The 26,080-nt window shown below is 35.4% G+C and overlaps 1 protein-coding gene across 2 annotated transcripts in view; it reads left to right on the top strand.

Annotated features, from left to right (window-relative positions):
• NELF-B (negative elongation factor B) overlaps nt 1-26,080 on the top strand; it is a 146,166-nt gene that overhangs the window by 116,173 nt on the left and 3,913 nt on the right. For both annotated transcript variants that reach the window (XM_090396498.1, XM_090396499.1), the window contains exons 8-9: nt 3,149-3,302; nt 20,064-20,359. In XM_090396498.1, the coding sequence (XP_090252624.1) occupies nt 3,149-3,302; nt 20,064-20,359 (450 nt within the window). The remainder of the gene's footprint in view (nt 1-3,148; nt 3,303-20,063; nt 20,360-26,080) is intronic.

Raw genomic sequence — 26,080 nt, forward strand, 5'->3', positions numbered from 1 at the left:
TCATTTTGACAAAATAACATCAATAACGTGCATATCGCAAGTGCCGACAATGCATGTTATGAAACCAAAACTAATAATGTACTAACAAAACAATTGGTAAAAATATGCAGAATTTTAAATTATGACCATTTTTACAGGTGTGCATCAAAGTGAATATCCAAAGCTCTCGAGATTGGCTTGCAATGCAAGAAATGAGCTGGTCTCACGAGTATCGAGATTCTCCGGTTCGATTTCTCATCACTATTAATTAAAATATGTCAAGTTAATTTTCCATTCTTGCTCATTATTTAGCCATGTCAATTCATATCATTAATTAGCTGGGCAGTCAGTAAAACCAGCCAGGTGGTTTGCCCATTCAGAAGGTCATGGGGAAAACATAGCAGAGGTGCGGAAGAAAGTAACAGACACTTTACCAAATGACAAGCTTATACTGGGATGTTGGAATGCTAGAACCATGTTTGAAACTTGGAAGTCATACCAAGTCTCGAGAGTTCTAGAAAAATACAGATTAGAAATAATCTGATTAAGTGAAACGAGATGGATAGGAACTGGAAAAATCAAATTAAACTCTGGTCACTACTTACTCTACTCTGGGAACCAAAATATGAATGACCACACAAAGGGAGTTGCACTAATGATGACAAAGAACACTCATGGTGCACTAATGGAGTGGAACTCAATATCCGAAAGAATACTAAACACTAGATTTAAATCCCACAAGCAGTACATCACAATAACTGCTCTATATGCACCAACAAATGATGCGATTCAGGAAGAAAAGGATAATTTTTATAACATGCTACAGAGAAGTATAGAAACAACAAATAAAAAAAAAAAGATATGCAACTTATAATTGGAGACTTTAGTGCTAAGGTTGGAAATTATGATATAATAAAGAAACTATTAGGGGAAAGTATGCAGAAGGAAAAATAAATGAAAATGGAGAGTTATTTATAGATATTGGGATTTTGAACTAATACAGACAAAGAATGGATATCAGAAAACACTAAATTAAAAATAGATGAGAGAGAAAATAAAAGAGAAACTGTTTACAGATTGATGAAAATGTTGAACAAGAACAAGCAGAAAGATAAAGAGCAATTAACAAAGAAATAAGAAGTGCAAGAAATGATAAAAGAAAATACATAGAGAATCTAGTACAAAAGGCAGAGGATGCTGCATGTATATATATAAATGATACTAGAAAGTTGTATGATATTACAAGGAACTTAAGTGGAAAAAGAAACAATTGGATAGTTCCTATATACAATAAAGAAAGAAAACTATTATTAAATGAAAAAGAACAGATAAATAGATGGGTGGAATTCTTCTCAGAGAAATTTCAAGAAATGACTGATGGTGACCATAGCCTAGAATTAAATGAACAAAATGCATCATTAGATATAAATTTGAATAAAATAACAAAAATAGAAATTACAAAAGCAATAACTCAGATCAAAACAGGTAAAGCACCGGGAGCAGACAACATACCAGGCGATATACTAAAAGCAAATCCAAAACTTATAGCAGAGATATTATATCCTTTAATAAATGAGATATGGCAGAAAGAAGAGTGGCCTAAGGAATGGAATACTGGATTACTGGTTAAATTACCCAAAAAAGGGAGCCTATCTGAATGCAAAAATTGGAGAGGTATAACATTGCTGAGTGTTATAAGTAAAATACTAGAAAGAATAGAAATAGAAAAACAACTAAGACCAGACCAGAACAGACAGGATTTAGAGCCAGTAGATCATGCACTGACTACATTGCTACTTTACGAATTATCATAGAACAATCATTGGAGGGCGAGGTAAGCTTATATTTAAATTTTATTGATTTTGAACAAGCTTTCGACAATATAAACAGATCTTCCCTATGGAAATTACTTAGATATTATGGACTCCCAGAAAAAATAATAAGAATAATTAAAAAAAGTATGAAGATTTTGAAATTAAAGTAATACGTGGAAAAATACCTTCTCAGAACCATTTAAAACAGACAGGAGTAAGGTAAGGTTGTATACCCCCCCCATCATGTTTTTAATTGTCATAGACTGTGTGATGAGAAAAGTATCTCATGGAAATACAGGATTACAATGGTTACTTCAAAACAAACTCCACGATCTAGATTTTGCAGATCTGCTTACTCTCACAGAAACACCAACATATAGAACAAAAAACAACAACACTTGTAGAAACAGCCAAAAAAGTTGGTATTAGGATAAATAAAAATAAAACAATGCTGATGAAAATAAATGCAAAGCAAAATAAACAAATAACAATAGAAGAAACACTGCTTAAAGAAGTAGAACAGTTTATATCAATAAAAGGAGGAGCTACTGAAGATATAAATAGAAGGAAACAGCTGACTTTTCAACTTTCAACCAACTTAGAAATATTTGGAAAAACGATTTGTCTATAAAAACTAAAATGAGAATATTTAACTCAAATGTAAAAGCAATATTAATGTATGGATCAGAAACGTAGATGTTAAACAAAAAGATAGTTAACAATGTCTAGATCTTCCTAAACAAGTGTTTAAGAATGATACTGGGAATATATTGGCCAAAACAAATATCAAACGAAGAACTATGGCAGAGAACAAACCAGAAACCCATGTTGCAACAGACATGTGAAAGGAAATGGAGATGGTTGGGGCATGTGTTGAGGAAAGAAGATAATAATAGTAACACAGGCTCTAGATTGGAACCCACAGGGTAAAATAAGATGAGAAAGACCAAGAGAAATATGGAAAAGAACAATACTGAAAGAAATAACAAATATTAATAAAAACTGGAACCAAATAAAAGCAGAAAACAGTCTGGTGGAAAATGGTGGTGGAAGACCTATGCTCCCAGGTGGAGTGAAGAGGATTAAGTAAGTAAGAATTTTTGCTCGGAAAGTAGTAAATGAGTGGAATGGATTGCTAGAAGCTTTAATAACTGTTTTGTCATTAATGAGTTTAACGAGAAATATGGTAGATATTGTGTGAATAATGTTTCATGTGACTGCCTGCAATGAGACTTAAGAATTTGTAGATGTTCCCATACAATAATTACAGAATTGTGAATGCTTGTTATAATAGATTTATAGCTTATTTCATGTTTACTTTGATCAAGAAATGAGTAATTTTGGTTTATTTACAGATCCGTAGCTTAAATGCCAGATTACCACCTGATGATAGAGAAACAGCTATATCAACCATTGAACACTCTGGTCCCCCTCCTGATGCTTATCAAGCATACATACAAGAAAATGGTGTTGCTTCAGTTTTAGCAATGTATTATACACTTCATACAGGTAATAGTTATTTCATTATGAATAATAGAAATTGTCCCATATCCTAATAATTTTGATGCAGTTATGTATCAGAATGATATAATCTTCTTTTCTTATCCTAAATTGTGTTCATCACCTTTCATCTGTTTAATTAATTCCAGAACCATGTTCTTTCAATATAACAAAAATTTGAATGTGTGTGTGTTTACATTAATCCACCTGCCATGTCACATGAAAAATGAAACTTACAGGCTATTTATACGAGGATGGTCTGAAAAGTTCTTGGCCTAAGAATGAAAAAACGAATTTATAATTTCAAAATGTAAGGGTCAAAGCTATATAACTGAGAGGAGACCTCCACGTAGCCTTTAAAGGAATGCGGAGAACCAACCGACTTCTGACCTAATGTCCAATCCTCACCTTCTCGTGGTGCACCATGTTGGGTATCTACTTGGATACTGAACGAATGAGGATGGGCTGGCAATTTGGGATTTAATCTAACGGATAAGCTTAGGCATTGATGGTTATTCATGACTTATTTTTCACGGTATTAACAACACCACAAACACTTTTGTCAACAAAGATGTTTTATTAACGCTAATATTTCGCTGATTTTCAACTCAGCATCATCAGAGCACAACACACATGTAAACGTGGCAGTGAGTGAGTGAAACAATATAATTGCACAAGACAAAAGATCTAAAGTCCTATTTTTGGGTCCCTCTAACAGGGGAAAAAAAACAGCAGTTATACAGGAGTTTTTCTTAGGATAACCGTCTCCCACATTTTTGGCAAATTAATGCAACCGTATTTGTTAAGGTTGGGAGAATTCTTCAAAGCCATTGCTGACTCAAAAAATAATCTTTCAGATATATAACGACTCCTGAATAACACATTCGTTTTCCTCCATCTAATCCTGTGTGAAGGAGTGTCCAAAGCATGGTCTGCCAGTCCCGACTTGCCATAGTAATAGTAGCGAATGTATCTTTTATGTTCTTCCAGGCGGATGTTCACTAATCTTCCTGTTTTCCCATAACAGGCCAAGTCACAGTCACATGGAACTTCATACACTCCTGGGTGTGCTGAAGGGTGAAGTTTTTACTTTGGTGAGTGGATCAGAGTTGCCAACTTGAATGAGGTTTGAAGGTGGCGCAAAGGCCATGTTTCAACAATACTTTGGCTATCTTTTCCGATGTACCTCTGATATAGGGAATAGAAATGGTCATGTTGTATTCTTGTGTATTCGGGGAGGGCAGAGTAATGGGCCTATGTAGTATTTTATTTATTTTGTAGGAATTGTAGCCATTGGCTAAGAACGTATGGTGCAGGTACTGGAGTTCAGTGGTCAGAGCTGTATCGTTAGAACAAATGGCTCTGGCTCTGTGTGTAAGTGTTTTTAAAATGCCATACTGTTGGACTGGATGATGATGTGATTGTTTATGTAGGTATCTTCCTGTGTGTATAGGCTTTCTGTAAATAGAAAAAGATAGTGATCCATCTGAAAGGCGGGTGATTAATGTGTCAAGAAATGGTAAACAGTTATTTGATTCTTTTTCTACTGTGAAGTGAATTTTGGGGTGTTGGCTGTTTAGGTAGGTGACAAAAGCATCCAAAGTGGCTTGTCCATGAAGCCAGATGGCAAACACATCATCTACATAGCGCAACCACACTTGTGGCTTATATGTAGCTGTGGTAAGTACTTTGTTTTCAAAGTGTTCCATGTAAAAATTTGCTAACGGGGGAGAGAGAGGGGGGAACCCATAGCAGTACCATTAATCTGTTTGTAGAATTCCCCCCCCCCCATGTAAAGTAACCTGCATTCATGGTAAAATAATTCAAAAATATCTGGGGGAAATTTAGACTTGATTAAATCAAGAGAGTCTATAAGTGGTACATTGGTAAACAGGGAGGTGACATCGAAACTAACCATTATGTCTGAATTTTTTAGGATTAGATTTTTAACCAGTGGTTTGAAATGGATTGAATTTTTTACAAAAGTAGAGGAGTTGCCAGTAAGAGGGGCAAGCGACTTAGCTAAATGCCGGGCCAGTTTATATATGGGACTATCTATGCTATCAACTATGGGGCGTAGGGGAATATTAGTTTTGTGGATTTTTGGTAATCCATAAATACGGGGTGTGTTAACATGAATTGGTTTTATTTTCTTGATGATTTCTTTGGCCCATGATGTCACTTTTTTCAGTAAATTTCGGACTTTTTTCTTTTGTGACATCGTAGGGTCTCGATGTATAATTTGATATGTGGAACTGTCACATATGAGATCCTGCATTTTTCTGTTATACTCTTCTTTATTCATGATAACTGTTGCATTTCCGTTATCGGCTTTTGTAATAATAATATTTTTATTATTATATAACTTTTTAGGGCAGTTATTTGCTTACGTGGCATATTGCTTTTTGGAGGGTTAGCCTTGTTTATAATACTTGCTATGTCTAGTCGCAAGTTATTGGCCATTGCTGGCGGAATATCATGGATGCCCCATTCTACTTTCATCATAATTTCGAGTTTAGGAATTTGTTTGGGCGCGACGGCAAATTTATGTCCTAAACTGAGAGCGTTCTTGGCTTCTTCAGTGAGTGTTTACAACCACGTGGTCTCGTCGAAGTTGCGGTCGGGACTTCGTATGTTGGCGCTGTTGTAGAAGTTCAAATTTCTATAGGTGTTTGCTTTTTACTTTTCTGAATTCTTTTTTTGCTGCAACTTCAGAGATCTGCTGTAGGACAGTCCATATTTCAGGATTTAACACGTTTATTAGTTATTATTGTAGAGCTGTGATAGAGCTGCTTAGCTTACTAAGCTCTATGCGAGTAGCTGAGATTTGTTCTCGCAGAAACGCTAAACTCGCCTGTCGATAAATACGATGTGCCTTTGCCGATTGCTACTTTTCTTTGAATTTCAGAAAAGATGGAATAATATCGTTGGCGCGGCATCGTTTAAGGAAGGCTAACCGGTTCAATTTTCTGGACAATTTCAGTTTCAACTTACCGAACCGTCGCGCTTTGTAAACAATATCTTCTCCATGCAGAATCATCAAGCTAATCACAAAAGTAAAAAGCAAACACCTAAAGAAATTTGAACTACTACAACAGCGCCAACATACGAAGTCCCGACTGCAACTTCGACGAGACCACGTGGTCGTAAACCTATCGTCGGAAACACTCACTGAAGAAGCCAAGAACGCTCTCAGTTTAGGACATAACTTTGCCGTCGCGCCCAAACAAATTCCTAAACTCGAATTTATGATGAAAGTAGAATGGGGTATCCACGATCTTCCGCCAGCAATGGCCAATAACTTGCGACTAGACATAGCAAGTATTATAAACAAGGCTAAGCCTCCAAAAAGCAGTATGCCACGTAAGCAAATAACTGCCCTAAAAAAGTTATATAATAATAAAAATATTATTATTACAAAAGCCGATAAAGGGAATGCAACAGTTATCATGAATAAAGAGGAGTATAACAGAAAAATGCAAGATCTCATATGTGACAGTTCCACATATCAAATTATACATCGAGACCCTATGATTTCGCAAAAGAAAAAAGTCCGAAAATTACTGAAACAAGTGACATTATGGCCCAAAGAAATCATCAGGAAAATAAAACCAATTCATGTTAAAACACCTCATATTTATGGATTACCAAAAATCCACAAAACTAATATTCCCCTACGCCCCATAGTTGATAGCATAGATAATCCCACATATAAACTGGCCCGGCATTTAGCTAAGTCGCTTACCCCTCTTACTGGCAACTCCTCTACTTTTGTAAAAAATTCATTCCATTTCAAAACACTGGTTAAAAATCTAATTCTAAAAAATTCAGACATAATGGTTAGTTTCGATGTCACCTCCCTGTTTACCAATGTACCACTTATAGACACTCTTGATTTAATCAAGTCTAAATTTCCCCCAGATATTTTTGAATTATTTCAATTTACCATGAATGCAGGTTACTTTACATGGGGGGGGGGGATTCTACAAACAGAATAATGGTACTGCTATGAGTTCCCCCCCCCCCTCTCTCCCCCGTTAGCAAATATTTACATGGAACACTTTGAAAACAAAGTACTTACCACAGCTACATACAAGCCACAAGTGTGGTTGCGCTATGTAGATGATGTGTTTGCCATCTGGCCCCATGGACAAGCCACTTTGGATGCTTTTGTCACCTACCTAAACAGCCAACACCCCAAAATTCACTTCACAGTAGGAAAAGAATCAAATAACTGTTTACCATTTCTTGAAACATTAGTCACCTGCCTTTCAGATGGATCACTATCTTTTTCTATTTACAGGAAGCCTACACACACAGGAAGATACCTACATAAACAATCACATCATCATCATCCAGTCCAACAGTACGGCATTTTAAAAACACTTACACACAGAGCCAGAGCCATTTGTTCTAACGATACAGCTCTGACCACTGAACTCCAGTACCTGCGCCGTACGTTCTTAGGCAACGGCTACAATCCCTACAAAATAGATAAAATACTACATAGGCCCATTACTCTGCCCTCCCCGAATACACAAGAATACATCATGACCATTTCTATTCTCTATATCAGAGGGACATCGGAAAAGATAGCCAAAGTATTGTTGAAACATGGCCTTCGCACCACCTTCAAACCTCATGTCAAGCTGGCAACTCTGATCCGCTCACCAAAGGATAAACTTCACCCTTCAGCACACCCAGGAGTGTATGAAGTTCCATGTGACTGTGACTTGGCCTATTATGGACAAACAGGAAGATCAGTGAACATCCGCCTGGAACAACATGAAAGATACATTTGCTACTATTACTATGGCAAGTCGGGACTGGCAGACCATGCTTTGGACACTCCTTCACACAGGATTAGATGGAGGAAAACGAATGTGCTATTTAGGAGTCATTATAGATCTGAAAGATTATTTTTTGAGTCAGCAATGGATTTGAAGAATTCTCCCAACCTTAACATATATGGTTGCATTAATTTGCCAAAAAATTTGGGAGACGGTTATCCTAAGAAAAACTCCTGGATAACTGCTGTTTTTTTTTTTTTTTTTTTTTTTTTTCCCCTGTTAGAGGGCCCCAAAAATAGGACTTTAGATCTTTTGTCTTGTGCAATTATATTGTTTCACTCACTCACTGTCGCGTTTACATGTGTTTTGTGCCCTGATGATGCTGAGTTGAAAATCAGCGAAATATTAGCGTTAATAAAACATCTTTGTTGATAAGTGTTTGTAGTGTTGTAAATACCGTGAAAAATAAGTCATGAATTTGAGATTTAGCTGACCAAATTGTATTCTTATTGGTTGAACCAAAATAAAAAATGATGGTACAACATGACAAAAAATTTCATGCCAGCTGGGGCATCGCCCGGTTAAACAAATCTGAAAACACACCCCAACTCAACATCACCAGAGTTAAAGATCGGTACTATCAACGTAAGAAGCCAGAATGGCAAAGAAATGGAGCTAGCTGACCAATTAGATAAGTACCAGATCGACATAATAGGGGTGACTGAAACTAAAAAGACAAAAACTGATGAGATCTTTCTGAGCAATAAATACAAAATGTTATATTCAGGAAATGACAATCAAGGAAAAGAAGGAGTAGCCATAGTATTCAACACAAAATACGAGGCTAATCTTCTTGAATGGAAGTCAGTCTCAAGTAGAGTAATGTGGGCAAATATGAGAATGGGGAACTGGACAATGAGACTTATTTGTGCCTATGGTCTCACAGAAGGTTCTACTAAGGTAGATAGTGGAGGAATTTTTTGAGGCTTTAGAAAAAGCAACTGACACAATGAAAAAGGAAAAGTTGGTCCTTGTGGGGAATCTAAATAGCAGCGTAGGAAATGATTGTGAGACATACAAAAATATTTTGGGAAAATTTGGAAAAAAAAAGCGAAGCTAATAATAATGGCAAATATTTGTTGGATTTCTGCTCATGGCATGGACTGGTTATTACTAACACCATGTTCCAACATAAAAATGTGCACAAATTCACATGGAGAGAAGAGGCATGGAATAAGAAAAGACTCATTGACTATGTTATTGTTGATAGTGATGTTTTCTCCCTGGTGCAGGACACCAGAGTGTATAGAAGATTTGTAATTGGAATTGATCATTATTTAGTCTTGAGCAGGATAAAATTGAATTTCATATTGAAAAGAATAACATGTAAAAAATTTTAAAGCGAATAAAAGTTGAACAGCTCTCAGATGTGAACTGTAGACTAAAATACACAAAGATGATTGAAGAAAAAATGAAAGAGTTTGAGAACAGCGATCAGACCTTGGAGATTCAGCTAGAATCTCTAAGGTCTGCAAGCCATGAAGAAACCCCTGATTGATTCAGCTCGAGAGGCATGTGGTGAAATTGTCTGCAAGGATAGAAAAATTAGAACTCCACAGTGGACTTTACTGCCTCTTTAACAGGAAGTTAAAGAGGCAGTAAAGGAAAAGAAGAAAGCATATCAAAAGTTCCTGGCAAATAAGTCAGCTTGTGCTCTTAGAGAATACAGAGACAAATGTAAGAAAGCTAAACACTGTGTGAAACTAGCTAAACAAAAGTAATGGGAGGATTTTGGCAAGAATATAGAAAATAAATATCAAGAAGGTGGCAAAATATTCTGGAGGTTGTTGAAAAAGCTTAGGAATGGAGGAAAGAGTGCTGTAAAAGGAGTTAGAGATGATAAAGGTGACATGAAAATGGGAGAAAAAGATATCCTTGACTTATGGAGTAATTACTTTGAAAAACTGCTAAATGAAACAAGCAGTGATGACAGCACAGTGGTAAAAAAAACACTGACCAGGTCAGTGTTTTTTTTTATTTCTGACACGTGCAGTCAGAAATACATATCCATACTTGAAGTAGAAAAAGCCATCAGCATCTTGAAATGTGGAAAGGCAGCAGGAGTAGATGATATTCGACCAGAAATGCTGAAGTATGGTGGTATAAGAGTCTTACAGTGGCTCCACTGCATAGTTAAGAAAGCCTGGACAGAGGGACGAATTCCCGGTGATTGGAGTAGAGCTCTCGTAGTACCCATATATAAAAAGGGAAATAAAACTGAATGTGAGAATTACAGAGGTATTTCCCTACTGAGTGTTCCTGGCAAGATCTCTGCACGTATACTTGAGAAATGGTTGAGAAGAATTGTGGAAGAAAATCTGAGTGACTGGATTCAGGCCAAATAGAGGCTGTCAGGATCAGATCTTCACTTTACGACAAATAGTCGAGAAAGCATGGGAATATAACAAAGATCTGTATTTAAGTTTTGTCGATTTGGAAAAGGCATATGACAAGGTGCCAAGAGAGAAGCTATTCAATATGCTACAGTTATATGGTGTCAATGGGGCATTATTTCAAGCAATACTTAGTCTTTATTTGAGTTGTAAGTCAGTAGTTAGAATTGAAGGATGTACAGGAAGATGGTTTAATGTTAAATCTGGTGTGAGACAAGGATGTACATTATCCCCTCTGTTATTCATTATCTGTATGGATCACATTATGAGGAAAGTGGTATTAAACCTGTTATCAAAATTGGAGATGTTAATGTCAGCTCTTTGCTTTATGTGGATGATGTTATACTTCTAAATAAATCCGTTACAAGTCTGCAAGATTCTCTGACTAAATTGAATAACTGTTATAATAGATATGGTATGAAAGTCAGCAATAAAAAGACAAAGACAATGAAAATAGGCAGTAGCATTGAAAATGTCCTCTGTGTTGTGAATGGAGAACCTGTGGAACAAGTAAAATATTTCAGCTACTTAGGCACGATTTTTAGTGAAAATGGTAAATTAAATATAGAAATAGACAACAGAATCAGCAAAGCTGGTATGATGGGAAGTCAATTGAATAAATTCATATGGAATAAATACTAAATTAGCTGTATACAAGACCGTGTTCAAACCAGTTTTAACTTATGGATCTGAGAGCTGGGTCAGAAGTAAAACACTTGACCAAAGACTAGAGACCGCAGATATGAGAGTCCTGAGAAAGATTATAGGCGTGAACAGATGGCATCAATGGCAATATCATATTTAAAACCAGGATATTAGGAAAGAACTTGACATTGTCCACATCCAGGAATGCATTAGCAGAGCTAATCTCAGGTGGTATGGTCACTTAAACAGAATGGGCGAGGAAAGATTAGCAAAACAATTGTTCTCTGCCAGGTTGGCAGCAAAACGACCCAGAGGAAGACCAAGATATAGGTGGATTGATACGGTACAAAGTGCCTTAGACGATAGAAATATAAGATCAGATAATGTTGGAGTTTTGACAAGTAACAGACTAATTTGGAGGAAAATTGTAGATAGGAAGTTAGTAATGACGTAATTTTTTTCATGTAGTACTATCATATCCTGTACACCCCTTGAGGGTACATGGCAGGAATGATGATAATTTCAAAATTATTTTTATTTTTGAACATAATTTCTCTTAAGACTAATACGTTTATTCTAGCGATGCTGCTGCACCATTATCCAGTCCCTGAATGTTGTTCTCAGTAAGATCTGCAAAATACCTCTCTACAGCTGCATTCACGTCTTGATTCTGTTGCGTTGTATATCTCTGATATTGATATATCGAGGCAATATATTTAACTTTATCCATTCCTACTTCAGCCGCTATATCAAATTCTATCGCATGTACCTCTTTGTTAAGTCGGTTGTGCCATTGTTATGCCATCTTCATTAATATTAATCTTTATGTTATTTTTCGCTTCTCCTATACCCTTTCTTATGTAATTTAACCTTTTAAGGGCCACCAGAAATTTCCTGGTCACTCAGGCAAAATCTATTTTTTATCTGCGCCAGCCTGGGCCTTAAGGTTAGAGATAAACTCAGCTTTTAGGGTAATCATAGAATATCAGGTGTCACTAATAATGTTAGTTGAATTCTTAGAAGCCTTGGGTTCTCTGGATTATTTTATTTGCAGTCATGCCCTGCTATTTTCAATTGGGGTATCCCCGCACACATGCACGATCACAGGTTCGATGTTTTATGAAGGGTCAGTCATCATGATGAGAAACACATGTAAGGAATCAAAATATTTTTTAAACTCATTATATAATGCCATACAAATTAAAGTGGTTATCAAATCTAATTTAAACTTCTACCATTCTTTCACTCTCTCACTCTTAAAACCATTATGCATTGACTTCAAAATGTTAGCAAATTCTATAACTCAACATATAATACATTCTTAATTACAGCTCAATTGGACATTTAGGCATTTTAGCGCACAAATAATCTCTCTCGGATTAATTACGACAGAATCTCTATCTAACTGAAAGTTCTTAAAATTCATTTCAAAAGCATAGTGATTTACATAAATCTTAGTTCTTCACTCTTTCTTCGATTACAAATTTTAAGATGCATTCTCTTAGTCAATTCTCAAAAGGGGATAGAACAAGCAAGCGTACTTATCTATTCTTTATCGGTTTTCTTCCGTCTTTCCTTCTTTGTTACGACTCTGGTTGTCTCGATCTTATCGCCACGTGGGTTACACGTACTCGCCTGAGCTGGGTGCTATCTCTGTGCTAAGGTTTTATGTCGATGACCTTCTCATTGACGGCCTACGGTTGATCTTGCTGAAATCTGCTGTGGTGTCATGCCGGAACTTTTCGTAAGTCAGCTCTCAAAAATGAGAGCTGAACTGCGATGAACTCTTGGAGAGTTCATCGCAGTTCAGCTCTCGTTTTTGCACACGAAGAGAAATGCAGGAATAAGAAAAAACAGGGCGATTTACTTCCGTGTCGCGGGTTTTATACGTTCCCCTAGAGCACCAACTTTCCGAGTTTGAATTTCTGTTATCGTCTCACCCATTGGTTTCAGGCTGGGTGACTTTACTGATCAACATACGGGACTTCTTGTTTCCGGGAATGTATGCGTCATGGTCTTCTCAGATGTGATGCCCATGGGTGCTTTTACTGCTTTTATAGTATTAGGGCGATCTTTGCCCTATGTTGCTGAATAATACGCATTCTTTCATGTATAATATTTCACTAATGATTTCTCTCATATCTGCCCCTTTTTGCTGACTTACAATCATGCTAGACATATAGATGCATTAATTTAAATTAATGTATAATTCAAAGTATAATTTATTTATAAATTATACTTTGAATTATACATTAATTATAAATTAATTATAAAATATAATTTATAATTAATGTATAATTCACATAATTCAAAGTTTATCATACAAGATGTTGTTACAAAAAAAAAAGCATAGTTACACTGCTAAAAGATAAGTATGCATATATATTTTTTGTTGATTGTTAGATTCTGGAATGGTGACATCATGTAAAATTTGAAGTCGCCTATTTCAGATCTAACAATTCAAAGAAAAATGCTGACCATCGAGGAAGAGTTTTAGTTTTGGAAAGAGATAGAAGTCAGAAGGAGCCAAATCTGAGGAATATGGTGGATGTTCAAACAATTCATAGTCATCATCATCATCATCATTAGTGTTCTGTCTCTTGTAATCTGCTGAGTTATACCACAGGTCCAGTGGTATAACTCAGCAGATTCTCTTCCTCCAATTTCCTCTGTCTCTTGCTTTCTCCGTCATTTCCTGATATCTTGTTGTTCCCATTATATCATCAAGCATCATTAGTCGTCTTCTTCCTTTTGGTTGCTTTCCTTCAATTTTCCCTTCTATCATTCTTTTCAGTAGGCTGTCTCCTCTTAATACATGTCCTATCCAGTTATGCTTTCTTCTTCTTATGGTATTTAGTAAATTCCTTTCTTCTTCAACTCTTTGTAATACTTCTTCATTGGTGATTTTTTCAGTCCAGTTTATTTTCTCCATTCTTCTCCATAACCACATTTCAAATGCCTCCAATATTTTAGCTTCTTTCTTCCTAATTGTCCATGTTTCTGACCCATATAAGGTCATACTCCAAATATAGCACTTAATAAGCCTTTTCTTTAGATTTTTATTCATTTTATTAATAAACAAATTTTTTTGCTATAAAAGGCATATTTTCGTTTGTTAATTCTTTCTTTTATTTCCATGTCACGTTTTCCATTTTCTTGTATTATACTACCAAGATATTTGTATTGTCTCACTTGCTCTACACTTTCTCCATTCATCATCACCTTGATACTTCCTGGTTTCCTGGAGACTCTCATCACTTTTGTTTTCTTTGCATTAATTTTCATACCATATTTCTTGCATATATTTTCAAATGTTTGCATTAGGTGCTGTAGTTCATCTTTGGTATTAGCTAGTATTGCTTGATCATCTGCAAATCTAATATTTTGTATTGTTCTTTCTCAAATTGATTCCTCTTTTCTCTTCATCAAACGCTTCTTTTATTATTTCTTCTGCAAATATATTGAAGAGCGTCGGTGACAGGCAGCATCCCTGTCTTACACCTCTGCCAGTCGCACATTTTTTAGTTTTTCCTACTTTTGTCTTTATTATAGCCGTCTGGTTCATATATAATTCAGCTATTAACCTTTGGTCTCTCCAATCTAAACCTATTTGGCATAATATTTCCATCAGTTTTTCCCATTTTACCATGTCAAATGCTTTTTCAAGGTCGATGAAACATATATAAACTAATTTTATTTACTTCTATATTCCTTTCGCATATGGTCCTCATTACTTCAATTGCATCTCTAGCTCCTTTGTCTTTTCTAAATCCAAATTGATCATCCCCCAGAAAATACTCCACTCTATTATACAATCTTTGATTTAATATTCTTAGCAGTACTTTGGAGGCATGCAAGAGTATGCTTATAGTTCTGTAGTCACTACACTTAGCAGGATTGCTTTTCTTTTCAATTAGTATAAGAATACTCTGTGAAATCTTTAGGCCATACTCCTGTTTTGTAAATGAGGTTGCAGAGTTTTCATGTTTCTGTTATATCTTTGTTCTCCAGTTGTTTTAGGATTTCACTAGGTATTCCATCCACCTCCTTCCATCTTTCCACTTTTTAATTCCTTAATTGCTGTTTCTACTTCTCTCTTCAGTATTTCAGGACCTCTTTCTTCTGTTGAGATTTCATTTTGCTCTTCTAATTCAATTTTTATTGGTCTTTCATTTTTTGCATACAGTTCTTCGATGTATTCCTTCCATCTTTCACCCTGTATTTCAATATCATAAATCAGTTTTCCTTGCTTATCTTCTAATGGCAGATCTCTTATGCTTTTTGTAATATTTGTAATTTCTTTTGCTTTTTCAAACATTTTATCATATCACCCTCTTTTTTCCATTTCTTCAATTTCTTTGCATTCTGTTTTAAACCATTCCTCTCTTGCTTTATCAGTTTCTCTTCTCAGTTCATTATTTAATACTTTGTATTTTCTTCTTCCCTCTTCAGTGTTTATATTTTTCCATCTTCTTCTTTCTTCCATTTTTCTTATCATTTCATTTGTAATCCATGGCTTTTTAATTCTTTTCCCTTCCATAAAACCTATCTCTTCAGCAGCTGTTTCATATATCAAGTTTTTCAGTCGATTCCATTTTGCAAAATGCAATCAACAGATCCCTTAATTTTCCCATTGCCAAAACACCTTGGTGGGCAGGTGCATTGTCCTAATGAAAGACTTTTTTAAATAACGAAACCTGTGGTGCGTTCATAATTAGAAGAAACACGTATAAACCACAGTGAAAATTATTTAATTGTAAATATTTCATCCTAAGTATCTTAGGACATCATCAGTACAGTATTTAAACAAAATTAGGAATAACATACAGTTAGGGCGCATGATTACAATAGAATCTCATGAAGACATGCATAACGTGCTAAAGTAATACAAAAAAAAACGTTAATTATTTAACACAATTTTGTATGATAATTTCCCATACTTCAGGAATAGTAAGAACGTCGTTGCGGTTTAGGTTTGGTCTGTGTAGTAGGGCTTCAGAACTTTCTTTGTATAAACGTTCATGTTTAAATAAAGATCTATGTAAAAGTTTAGCCTTTTCCCAATGGATCCTATGGTTTGGATTTTCAATTCCGTGTTGAGAGAGGCCAGATTTCTGCGGTTTAAGAAGACGAATGTGGTCTTGATGTTCCGAGATGCGTTTCTGAACAGACCTACCTGTCTGTCCAAAGTAAGATAATTTGCATGTGCATGGAATCTCATAAACACCAGGTAACATCAAGGGTGAGAATTTGTCCTTAGGAGAAGGTAATAAGTAGTAAATAGTGGCAAAATTGTATTTCTTCATAATTTTAGATAGACGTTCATAGATGCCTTTAATGTAAGGTATGGGAATCCTATGCACTTCTTCCTGTCTGGTTTGATGTATGCAGAAGTGACTGATGATTTTTTTGAGTTGTTTTGGGATTATATCCATTTAGGATGACTGTATTTTTGATAACTTCTAATTCCTGGTTTAAAGATTCTTCAGAGGAGCAGAATTTGTGTGCTCTGGAAACTAGTGATTTAAATAATGCCAGATTTCTGAGATGGATGATGTGCAGAAGAATTGTGAATGTAGCGACCTGAGAATGTAGGCTTGCGAAAGACAGAAGTGGCGATGGAACTGTCTGCTTTTCTTTTGATGTGTAAATCCAAAAAAGAGATACCCTATGGAGATTCTTTTTCTAACGTAAAGTTGATGCGATGATGAAGAAGGTTAATTTTATCTAGAAACAGTTGTAATTCAGGTTCGGGATGATTCCAGACTGCAAATACGTCATCGACATATCTTAGCCAAATTTTTGATTTGGGTTCAAAAGTGAATATTTTTTCCTCAAGGTGTTCTAGAAACAAATTTGCTAGGTTTGGTGATAAAGGAGATCCCATTGCTGTTCCTTCCTCTTGCTTGTAAATTTGACCTTTCCAGGTGAAGTAACCTGATGCAATAACAAACTTGAACAATTCAACTATATCAGACGGAAATTTTTGAGTTAGTAATTCTATTGTTTCTTTATGGGGAATGTTTATGAAGAGGGAGGCAATGTCAAAGCTGATTAACAAGTCAGTTTTTGATAGTTGAATGTCTTTAATTTTTGTGTGAAACTCAGTAGAATTTTTGATTGAGGAGACTGAGGTTTTTTTTTTGTACTACTTTAGCACGTTATGCATGTTTTCATGAGATTCTATTGTAATCATGCACCCTAACTGTATGTTATTCCTAATTTTGTTTAAATACTGTACTGATGATGTCCTAAGATACTTAGGATGAAATATTTACAATTAAATAATTTTCACTGTGGTTTATACGTGTGTTTCTTCTAATTACTAATGAAAGACGTTTTTTTCTTCTGCAAACTGGGTCTTTTCTCACGAATTTTTTCATCTAGTCTGGTTAAAAGATTGGAATAATATTCCCTAGTTTATTGTTTTACCCATTTCAAGATAATTAATAAACAAAATGCTTTTAGCATCCCAAAACACCAATGGCATGATCTTTCCTGCTGATGGAACTGACTGTCTTCTTTCACGCTGAACAATTGGTGTCTGCCCGTTGTTTTCATTCTGGTGTGTAATGGTGAATCAAAGTCTCATCCATAGTAATAAATTGATGCACAAAATCAGTTTTATTCTTGTTAAAACGCTCCAAGCACTGTTCAGAGAATTTCATGCGAGTGCATTTTTGATCTGCTATGAGCAAGCGCAGCACCCATCTTGCGCAAAGCTTTTTCATTTGCAATTCTTCATGCAAAATATATCCTACACGTTCTTTTGAGATGCCTATCATCTCAGCAATTTCATGCACTTTGACTCACCTGTCATCCAATACCATATCATGCACTTGATCAATGATTTCTGGTGTTACACTTTTTGGACGTCCTTCACGTGGATTATCTTGAAGGCTGGTACGTTCATGTTTAAACCCGACAACCCATTTCTTAATTGTCAAAAACAAAGAAGAGTATCCTAAACTTTTATGAACTTTGAATGAATTTCTTTTAGCATTAAACCTTCTTTTACAAAGAATTTTATAACTGTACGATACTATTATTGTGCGGTTATAAAATTTTATCCACTTCGAGGAACACAGACAATACTTTGGCTTCCGACAGCTGTATAAAAAGAACTACTTGATAGAATGACTTGCAATTTCATATGGATGCTTATGACAGATGTACCAACTTAGTAAAAAAAAATTGTGCCGATGGTGTTGCCATCTATGGTTGAGGCCGAGAACTTTTCAGACCACCCATGTACATATGTCTCCTTTTGGAGAGTTGTGGTATCATTCCATATGATGAAAATGTTATTTATTTTCAACAGTATTGATGACAACACAGAATGATAAGAAAATTATACTTATTAACTTATTTGCTGATATTTCGCTGGTATTATATCCAACACAGAAACTGGGAATGGGAACATTCCCAGTTTCTGTGTTGTAGTGCCTACGTGCACATAACTTTTTTGTAAGTTCCTTTAGATTTTAATTTTAATTTAAAATTAATTTTAAAAAATTTAAATTAAATTTTAATTTAATTTATATCCTTAACTACGTTGTTCTATTCCTTAAGTGTTTTAATAATGCATAACCAACATATAAGCCTGTCTACGAGAATAAACTTAAAATGACTGTTTCCCAGATTTTTGGTAAATTTATACATCCATACTCATTGAGGTTTGGAATATGATTTAAAGCTTCTGTGTAGCACTTTTGTATTCTTCCAATTGATCCCGTGTGAAGTGGTATCCAAGGCATGGTCTGCTAGACCCAACTTGCCATAGAAATAGTGCCAAATGTATTTTTTTATGTTCACCAAGGTGGATGTCAACAGTTCTTCCTGTCTGTCCATAGTAAGTCAGAGAGACTGTTTTTGGAATAAGCTGAAGCTTTTAAACCTACTCCAAACCTCAACAAGTTTGACTGTATGAATTTACCAAAAATCTGGAAACAGTCATTTTAAGATCTAATTAATATTATGTTTTCTCTCTTTTTCTGACATAGGTGGTGCCTAATTAGGACTTTAGTTCCTTGTGTTGTCCATTACAATTTTTTTTTAAACTAGTCCCACTGTCATACCAAATTGTTATTGTTTCACATACCATGAGACTCTGTTTTTGTGTGCTGAAGATGCTGGATATAATATCAGCAAATGAGTTAATAAATATTATTTTCTTATCATTCTGTGTTGTCATCAATACTGTTGAAAATAAATAACATGTACTGTGAACACAAGCCTTTCCATTCATGTGATGAAAATAATCTACCACGTAATGACATTCAGAAACATCCAGGGATTCAAGCCCGCACTCTCTCTTTGTTAGAGTGTGGGTTTGAATGTTATCCATTGAGCTAGTTAGGTTTGGCAGTGAAATATATGAAAACTCTCACTTAAGTTTACTATTGTGATTCATGCAAAGTAGAATACAATGATTAATAAACAAATCTGGTTAACATACTAATAGAAAGTGATATATGGACTCTTGTATAGGAATTTTATTTGTGTGATAGGGGCAGAGATGGCTCTATATCATCACACAAATAACTTTGAAACTTAGTAGTTTTATGAGCAAACTTAATTGCCTAATTTGATAGTTAATAACTGATATTTTATCTCCCTTCCACATTGTCTTTTTTTTTTTAAATTCTTACTTGTATGTAAAATCTTAATTAAAAATATTCAAAATGAATCAAGTTTCACATTATCAAATATCTTTCATAAACTATTTGGAGATTTTTTTTTATTATTATTCTATACTTAAACATTATTCAGGTTTGAAAGAGTATACACAGATTCATAATCTGTGGGAGACATGAGTACATTTATGTAAATGTGTGTATATTTATTTATTTATTTACATACCTCACATTTGTTCTATGTAGCTCGTCAAAAGGATCGGCAGGCACTTATGCGAGTTCTTGGAACACTGGCCAACTGTGAAAGTGATCGAGCATTTGAGGATCCATTTCTTCACACATTAGTAGCTTTGTTAATTACCATGATTGATGAATTTAGTGCTGAAGATTTTTGTACAGTGATATTTGATGAATTTTTTCTTACTGGACTGAGTAGAGAAAATGTTGTTCTTCACTTAGTGAAATTATTATTATTTGTATATCCCAAGTTGCCGCCTAGCCGACTGGATGGTGTTGTTAAAGCTCTTCAGCCTTGTGCCCAGGTAGGTTATGTGATTAATATTCAGTTATTTTATTTAAACTTTAATGAATGAATTATTGTATGCTGTTATTGAAAAAAAAGAAGTATATTACTGCTCTATAAAGTACCATATGATCTCATTGTCCTCCTTTTTATACCACTTGTGTGTGCATGTGCATATTATAAAATGTGATCCATTCTTTTAAATTTTTCATTCCTAAACTTATCTCTTAATGTTAAAGTATCTTATTTCGTCAAATTAGAAAGTGTTCAGAATATTATAGTTCCATAATATATGTTATATTCAGCTCATTAAAAACTTCATAATCATATCCATGTTATTTGACTTTCAGTAAAGTTCCTCTAAGATGCCATTAATAGAAACATAAATGTACTTTAGTATTATTATTATTGAAGGAATTAAGAGGATTGGAGTACAGGAAAATGGTTTGATGTTAAATCAGGTGCGAGACAAGGATGCACATTATCTCTATTGTTATTTGTCATCTGTATGAATCACATTAACATTATCTCTATTGTTATTTGTCATCTGTATGAATCACATTATGAAGGAAAGCAGTAGCACACTCAGGGTTTAATCTTGGGAGGGGCCCCGATTTGAAAATACACTATGCATCGCATGCGACCTATGACTGAGCATCTGCAATGATCACTAATTCATAAGTAGTATAGAAATAGAAGACACGACACAACATAAATAACAAATTTTATCATCATCATCATCATCATCATCAAATTCCTGCCATGTACCCTCAAGGGGTGTACAGGATATGACAGTACTACATGAAAAAATTACATCATTACTAACTTCCTATCTACAATTTTCCTCCAAATCAGTCTGTTACTTGTCAAGACTCCAACATTATCAGATCTTATATTTCTATCGTCTAAGGCACTTTGTACCGTATCAATCCACCTATATCTTGGTCTTCCTCTGGGTCGTTTTCCTGCCAACCTGGCAGAGAACACTTGTTTTGCTAATCTTTCCTCTCCCATTCTATTTAAGTGACCATACCATCTGAGATTAGCTCTGCTAACGCATTCCTGGATGCTGACAATGTCAAGTTCTTTCCTAATATCCTCATTTTTAATATGATATTGCCATTGATGCCATCTGTTCACGCCTCTAATCTTTCTCAGGACTCTCATATCTGCAGTCTCTAGTCTTTGGTCAAGTGTTTTACTTCTGACCCAGCACTCAGATCCATAAGTTAAAATTGGTTTGAACACAGTCTTGTGTACAGCTAATTTAGTGTTCCGACTAATTTCTTTCTTATTCCATATGAATTTATTCAATTGACTTCCCACGATACCAGCTTTGCTGATTCTGTTGTCTATTTCTATATTAAGTTTACCATCTTCAGTAAAAATTGTGCCTAAGTAGCTGAAATGTTTTACTTGTTCCACAGGTTCTCCATTCACAACACAGTTGAGATTTTCAATGATTCTGCCTATTTTCATTGTCTTTGTCTTTTTATTGCTGACCTTCATACCATATCTATTACAACAGCTATTCAATTTAGTCAGAGAATCTTGCAGACTTGTAGCGGATTTATTTAGAAGTATAACATCATCCGCATAAAGCAAAGAGCTGACATTAACATCTCCAATTTTGATATCAGGTTTAATACCACATTCCTTCATAATGTGATCCATATAGATAATGAATAACAGAGGGGATAATGTACATCCTTGTCTCACACCAGATTTAACATTAAACCATCTTCCTGTACTTCCTTCAATTCTAACTGCTGACTCACAACTCAAATAAAGACTAAGTATTGCTTGATATAATGCCCCATTGACACCATATAACTGCAGTGTATTGAATAGCTTCTCTCTTGGCACCTTGTCATATGCCTTTTCCAAATCGACAAAACTTAAATACAGATCTTTGTTATATTCCCATGCTTTCTCGACTATTTGTCGTAAAGTGAAGATCTGATCCTGACAGCCTCTATTTGGCCTGAATCCAGCTTGTTCTTCACCAAGCTTTTCTTCCACAATTCTTCTCAACCGTTTCTCAAGTATACTTGCATAGATCTTGCCAGGAACACTCAGTAGGGAAATACCTCTGTAATTCTCACATTCAGTTTTATTTCCCTTTTTATATATGGGTACTATGAGAGCTCTACTCCAATCATCGGAAATTCGTCCCTCTGTCCAGTCTTTCTGAACTATGCAGTGCAGCCACTGTAATACTCTTATACCACCATACTTCAGCATTTCTGGTCGAATATCATCTACTCCTGCTGCCTTTCCACATTTCAAGCCTTTGATGGCTTTTTCTACTTCAAGTATGGATATGTATTCCTGACTGCATGCCTGGTCAGTGTTTTTTATCACTGTGCTGTCATCACTGCTTGTTTCATTTAGCAGTTTTTCAAAGTAATTACTCCATACTTCAAGGATATCTTTTTCTCCTGTTTTCATTTCACCTTTATCATCTCTAATTCCTTTTACAGCACTCTTTCCTCCATTCCTAAGCTTCTTCAACAACCTCCAGAATATTTTGCCACCTTCTTGATATTTATTTTCTATATTCTTGCCAAAGTCCTCCCATGACTTTTGTTTAGCTAGTTTTACACACTGTTTAGATTTCTTACATTTGTCTCTGTATTCTGTAAGAGTAAAAGCTGACTTATTTGCCAGGAACTTTTGATATGCTTTCTTCTTTTCCTTCACTGCCTCTTTAACTTCCTGTGTCCACCAGGGAGTTCTGATTTTTTTATCTTTGCACACAACCTCACCACATGCCTCTCTGGCAGAATCAATCAATGTTTCCTTCAGAGTTTGCCACTGAATCTCCAAGGTTTGATTCCTGTTCTCAAACCCTTTCATTTTCTTTTCAATAATATTTCTGTATTTTAGTCTACAGTTTACATCTGAGAGCTGCTCAACTTTTATTCGCTTTAATACTTTCTTACATGTTATTCTTTTCAATATGAAATTCAATTTTATCCTGCTCAAGACTAAATAGTGATCACTTCCAATTTCAAATCCTCTGTACACTCTGGTGTCCTGCACCAGGGAGAAAACATCACTATCAACAATAACATAGTCAATGAGACTTTTCTTATTCCTAGCCTCTTCTCTCCATGTGAATTTGTGCACATTTTTATGTTGGAACATGGTGTTAGTAATAACCAGTCCATGTCCTGAGCAGAAATCCAACAGATATTTGCCATTATTATTAGCTTTGCTCTTTTCTCCAAATTTTCCCAAAATATTTTTGTATGTCTCACAATCATTTCCTACTCTACTATTTAGATCCCCAACAAGGACCAACTTTTCCTTTTTCATTGTGTCAATTGCTTTTTCTAAAGCCTCAAAAAATTCCTCCACTTCTACCTTAGTAGAACCTTCTGTGGGACCATAGGCACAAATAAGTCTCATTGTCCAGTTCCCCATTCTCATATTTGCCCACATTACTCTACTCGAGACTGACTGCCATTCAAGAAAATTAGCCTCGTATTTTGTGTTGAATACTATGGCTACTCCTTCTTTTCCTTGATTGTTATTGCCTGAATATAACATTTTGTATTTATTGCTCAGAAAGATCTCACCAGTTTTGGTCTTTTTTGTTTCAGTCACCCCTATTATGTAGATCTGGTACTTATCTAATTCCTCAGCTAGCTCCATTTCTTTGCCATTCAGGCTTCTTACGTTGATAATACCGATCTTTAACTCTGGTGATGTTGAGTTGGGGTTTGTTTTCAGATTTGTTCCAGTAGCTGACTTTTCGCTGTTCGCCCTGGTTCCCTGGCGAAAACAACGGGGGCCTTGTTTAACCGGGCGACGCCCCAGCCGGCATGAAATTTTGTCATGTTGTACCATCATTTTTTATTTTGGTTTAACCAATAAGAATACAATTTGGTCGGCTAAATCCCAAATTGCCAGCCCATCCTCGTTCGTTCAGTATCAAAGTAGATACCCAACAGGGTGCACCACGAGAAGGTGAGGATTGGACATTAGGTCAGAAGCCCTGGTCGGTTCTCCGCATTCCTTTAAAGGCTATGTGGAGGTCTCCTCTCAGTTATACAGCTTTGACCCTTAAGCACCCCAACAAATTAATTAGGAAAATATTTTTGGAAAATTTTCTAGTGTTTTTTTTTCCTTTTTCTTTAGGGGCCAGGACCCCCACACCCCGTTGGCACACCCACAGGTGCTGCTTCTCTGGGCAGCACCTCTGGGTGTGCCACTGAAGGAAAGTGACGTGAAACCTGATATCACAACTGGAAATGCTAATTTTTTCAAAAGAATAACTGGTGTAGCAATAAAAACACTATGAAAATAGGCAGACACGTTGAAAAACATAAACTGCATCCTGACTGGAGAACCTATAGAACACATAAAATATTTAAGTTATTCATACTTAGATCTGAACCTCACCTTTTGAGAGTACATTAGTTAAAATGGTGGTGCCACAGGTTGCCCACCAGACAGTGCATGGCCCTGTCAATAATAAATCAAGAGGCTTCCTGTCAGTTGGCACATAATCCTGCTGCTCCCACATACTCTGTCAGATCGTACATAAGAGAGAGTCCAAGTATTGGTATGTGAGAAGCAGCACTGTTGAAGCTACATTATGGCAAGGAGACTGGTTACTCTTTCTCTCTATGTATGGTTGTCATTTCCAAGAGTATCTCATGTCACTGCATGTCTATTCTATCTTTCCATCAACCCACAAATGAACTTATGACAAATTATACAAATAATGACAATGGCACGATAAAAATGATTATCCTTTTATCATGTCATTGTCTAAATTATTCAATTTTCATAATCCTTTTTCTGTTGTCCAGGTTGTTCCGTGAAGTCTGTCCGGCTAATTTTCCTTTTGACTTTCTTAACAAGTTCAGTTTTTACAGGACAGGGTTGTTAGCCCTGCGCCCAACCTTACAAGAAGGAACCCAGCTATACCCCTAGGTACTGGGTACCCATTTTATTCTCCTTTTACGACATACATGGACTACATTGGGACTATCCTTTAACTCTGGTCACCACACGGGGTGCTGAAGCCTTACTACACAGACCAAATTTAAACCACAACGACATTCTTACTATTCCTAAAGTATGGGAAATTGTTATACAAAATTGTGTAAAATAATCTTTATATATATATATATATATATATATATATTTTTTTTTTTTTTTTTTTTTTTTTTTCAGTTATATTTAATTTACTTCTATAACACGTTACTGCACACACATTGAGATTCCATTGTAATCATGCGCCCTAACTATATGTTATTCCTAGTAGTGTTTGAACTACTGTACTAATGTCCCAAGATACTTGGGATGAAATATTTACGATTTAAAAAGTCATTACTGTGGTTAGTACGTGTGTTTTTTAGAGATGAGAAAGACAACATAAAACTAAATATTCCATATTGTGTAGGGCAGGGGTCTCAAACTCAAACGCAGCAAAGGGCCAGTCAATTAGATATATATATATATCTGATGTGGGCCGTATTCAATATTATTCTGTGAACCAAATCATAAACTAAAAAAAGAAAGGCTCTAACAAAGGCCCTTTTGTTGCCAGGCATGGCAACAAAAGGGCCTTTGTTGCCATGCCTGGCAACAAAAAATTTAAATTTGTAACCATTTTTATTTTTAAATTTAAAAAATATAACAAGTTTAGAAAATATAAGTTCAATTACATTTTATTCATACTATAAGAAAAGTATTTAAATACATCATTTTGACTTACAAACAT

The sequence above is a fragment of the Typopeltis vanoorti genome, chromosome 8 (genome assembly GCF_054136105.1).
Source record: "Typopeltis vanoorti isolate ZY-2024b chromosome 8, IOZ_Tvanoo_1.0, whole genome shotgun sequence".
NCBI lineage: Eukaryota > Metazoa > Arthropoda > Arachnida > Uropygi > Thelyphonidae > Typopeltis > Typopeltis vanoorti.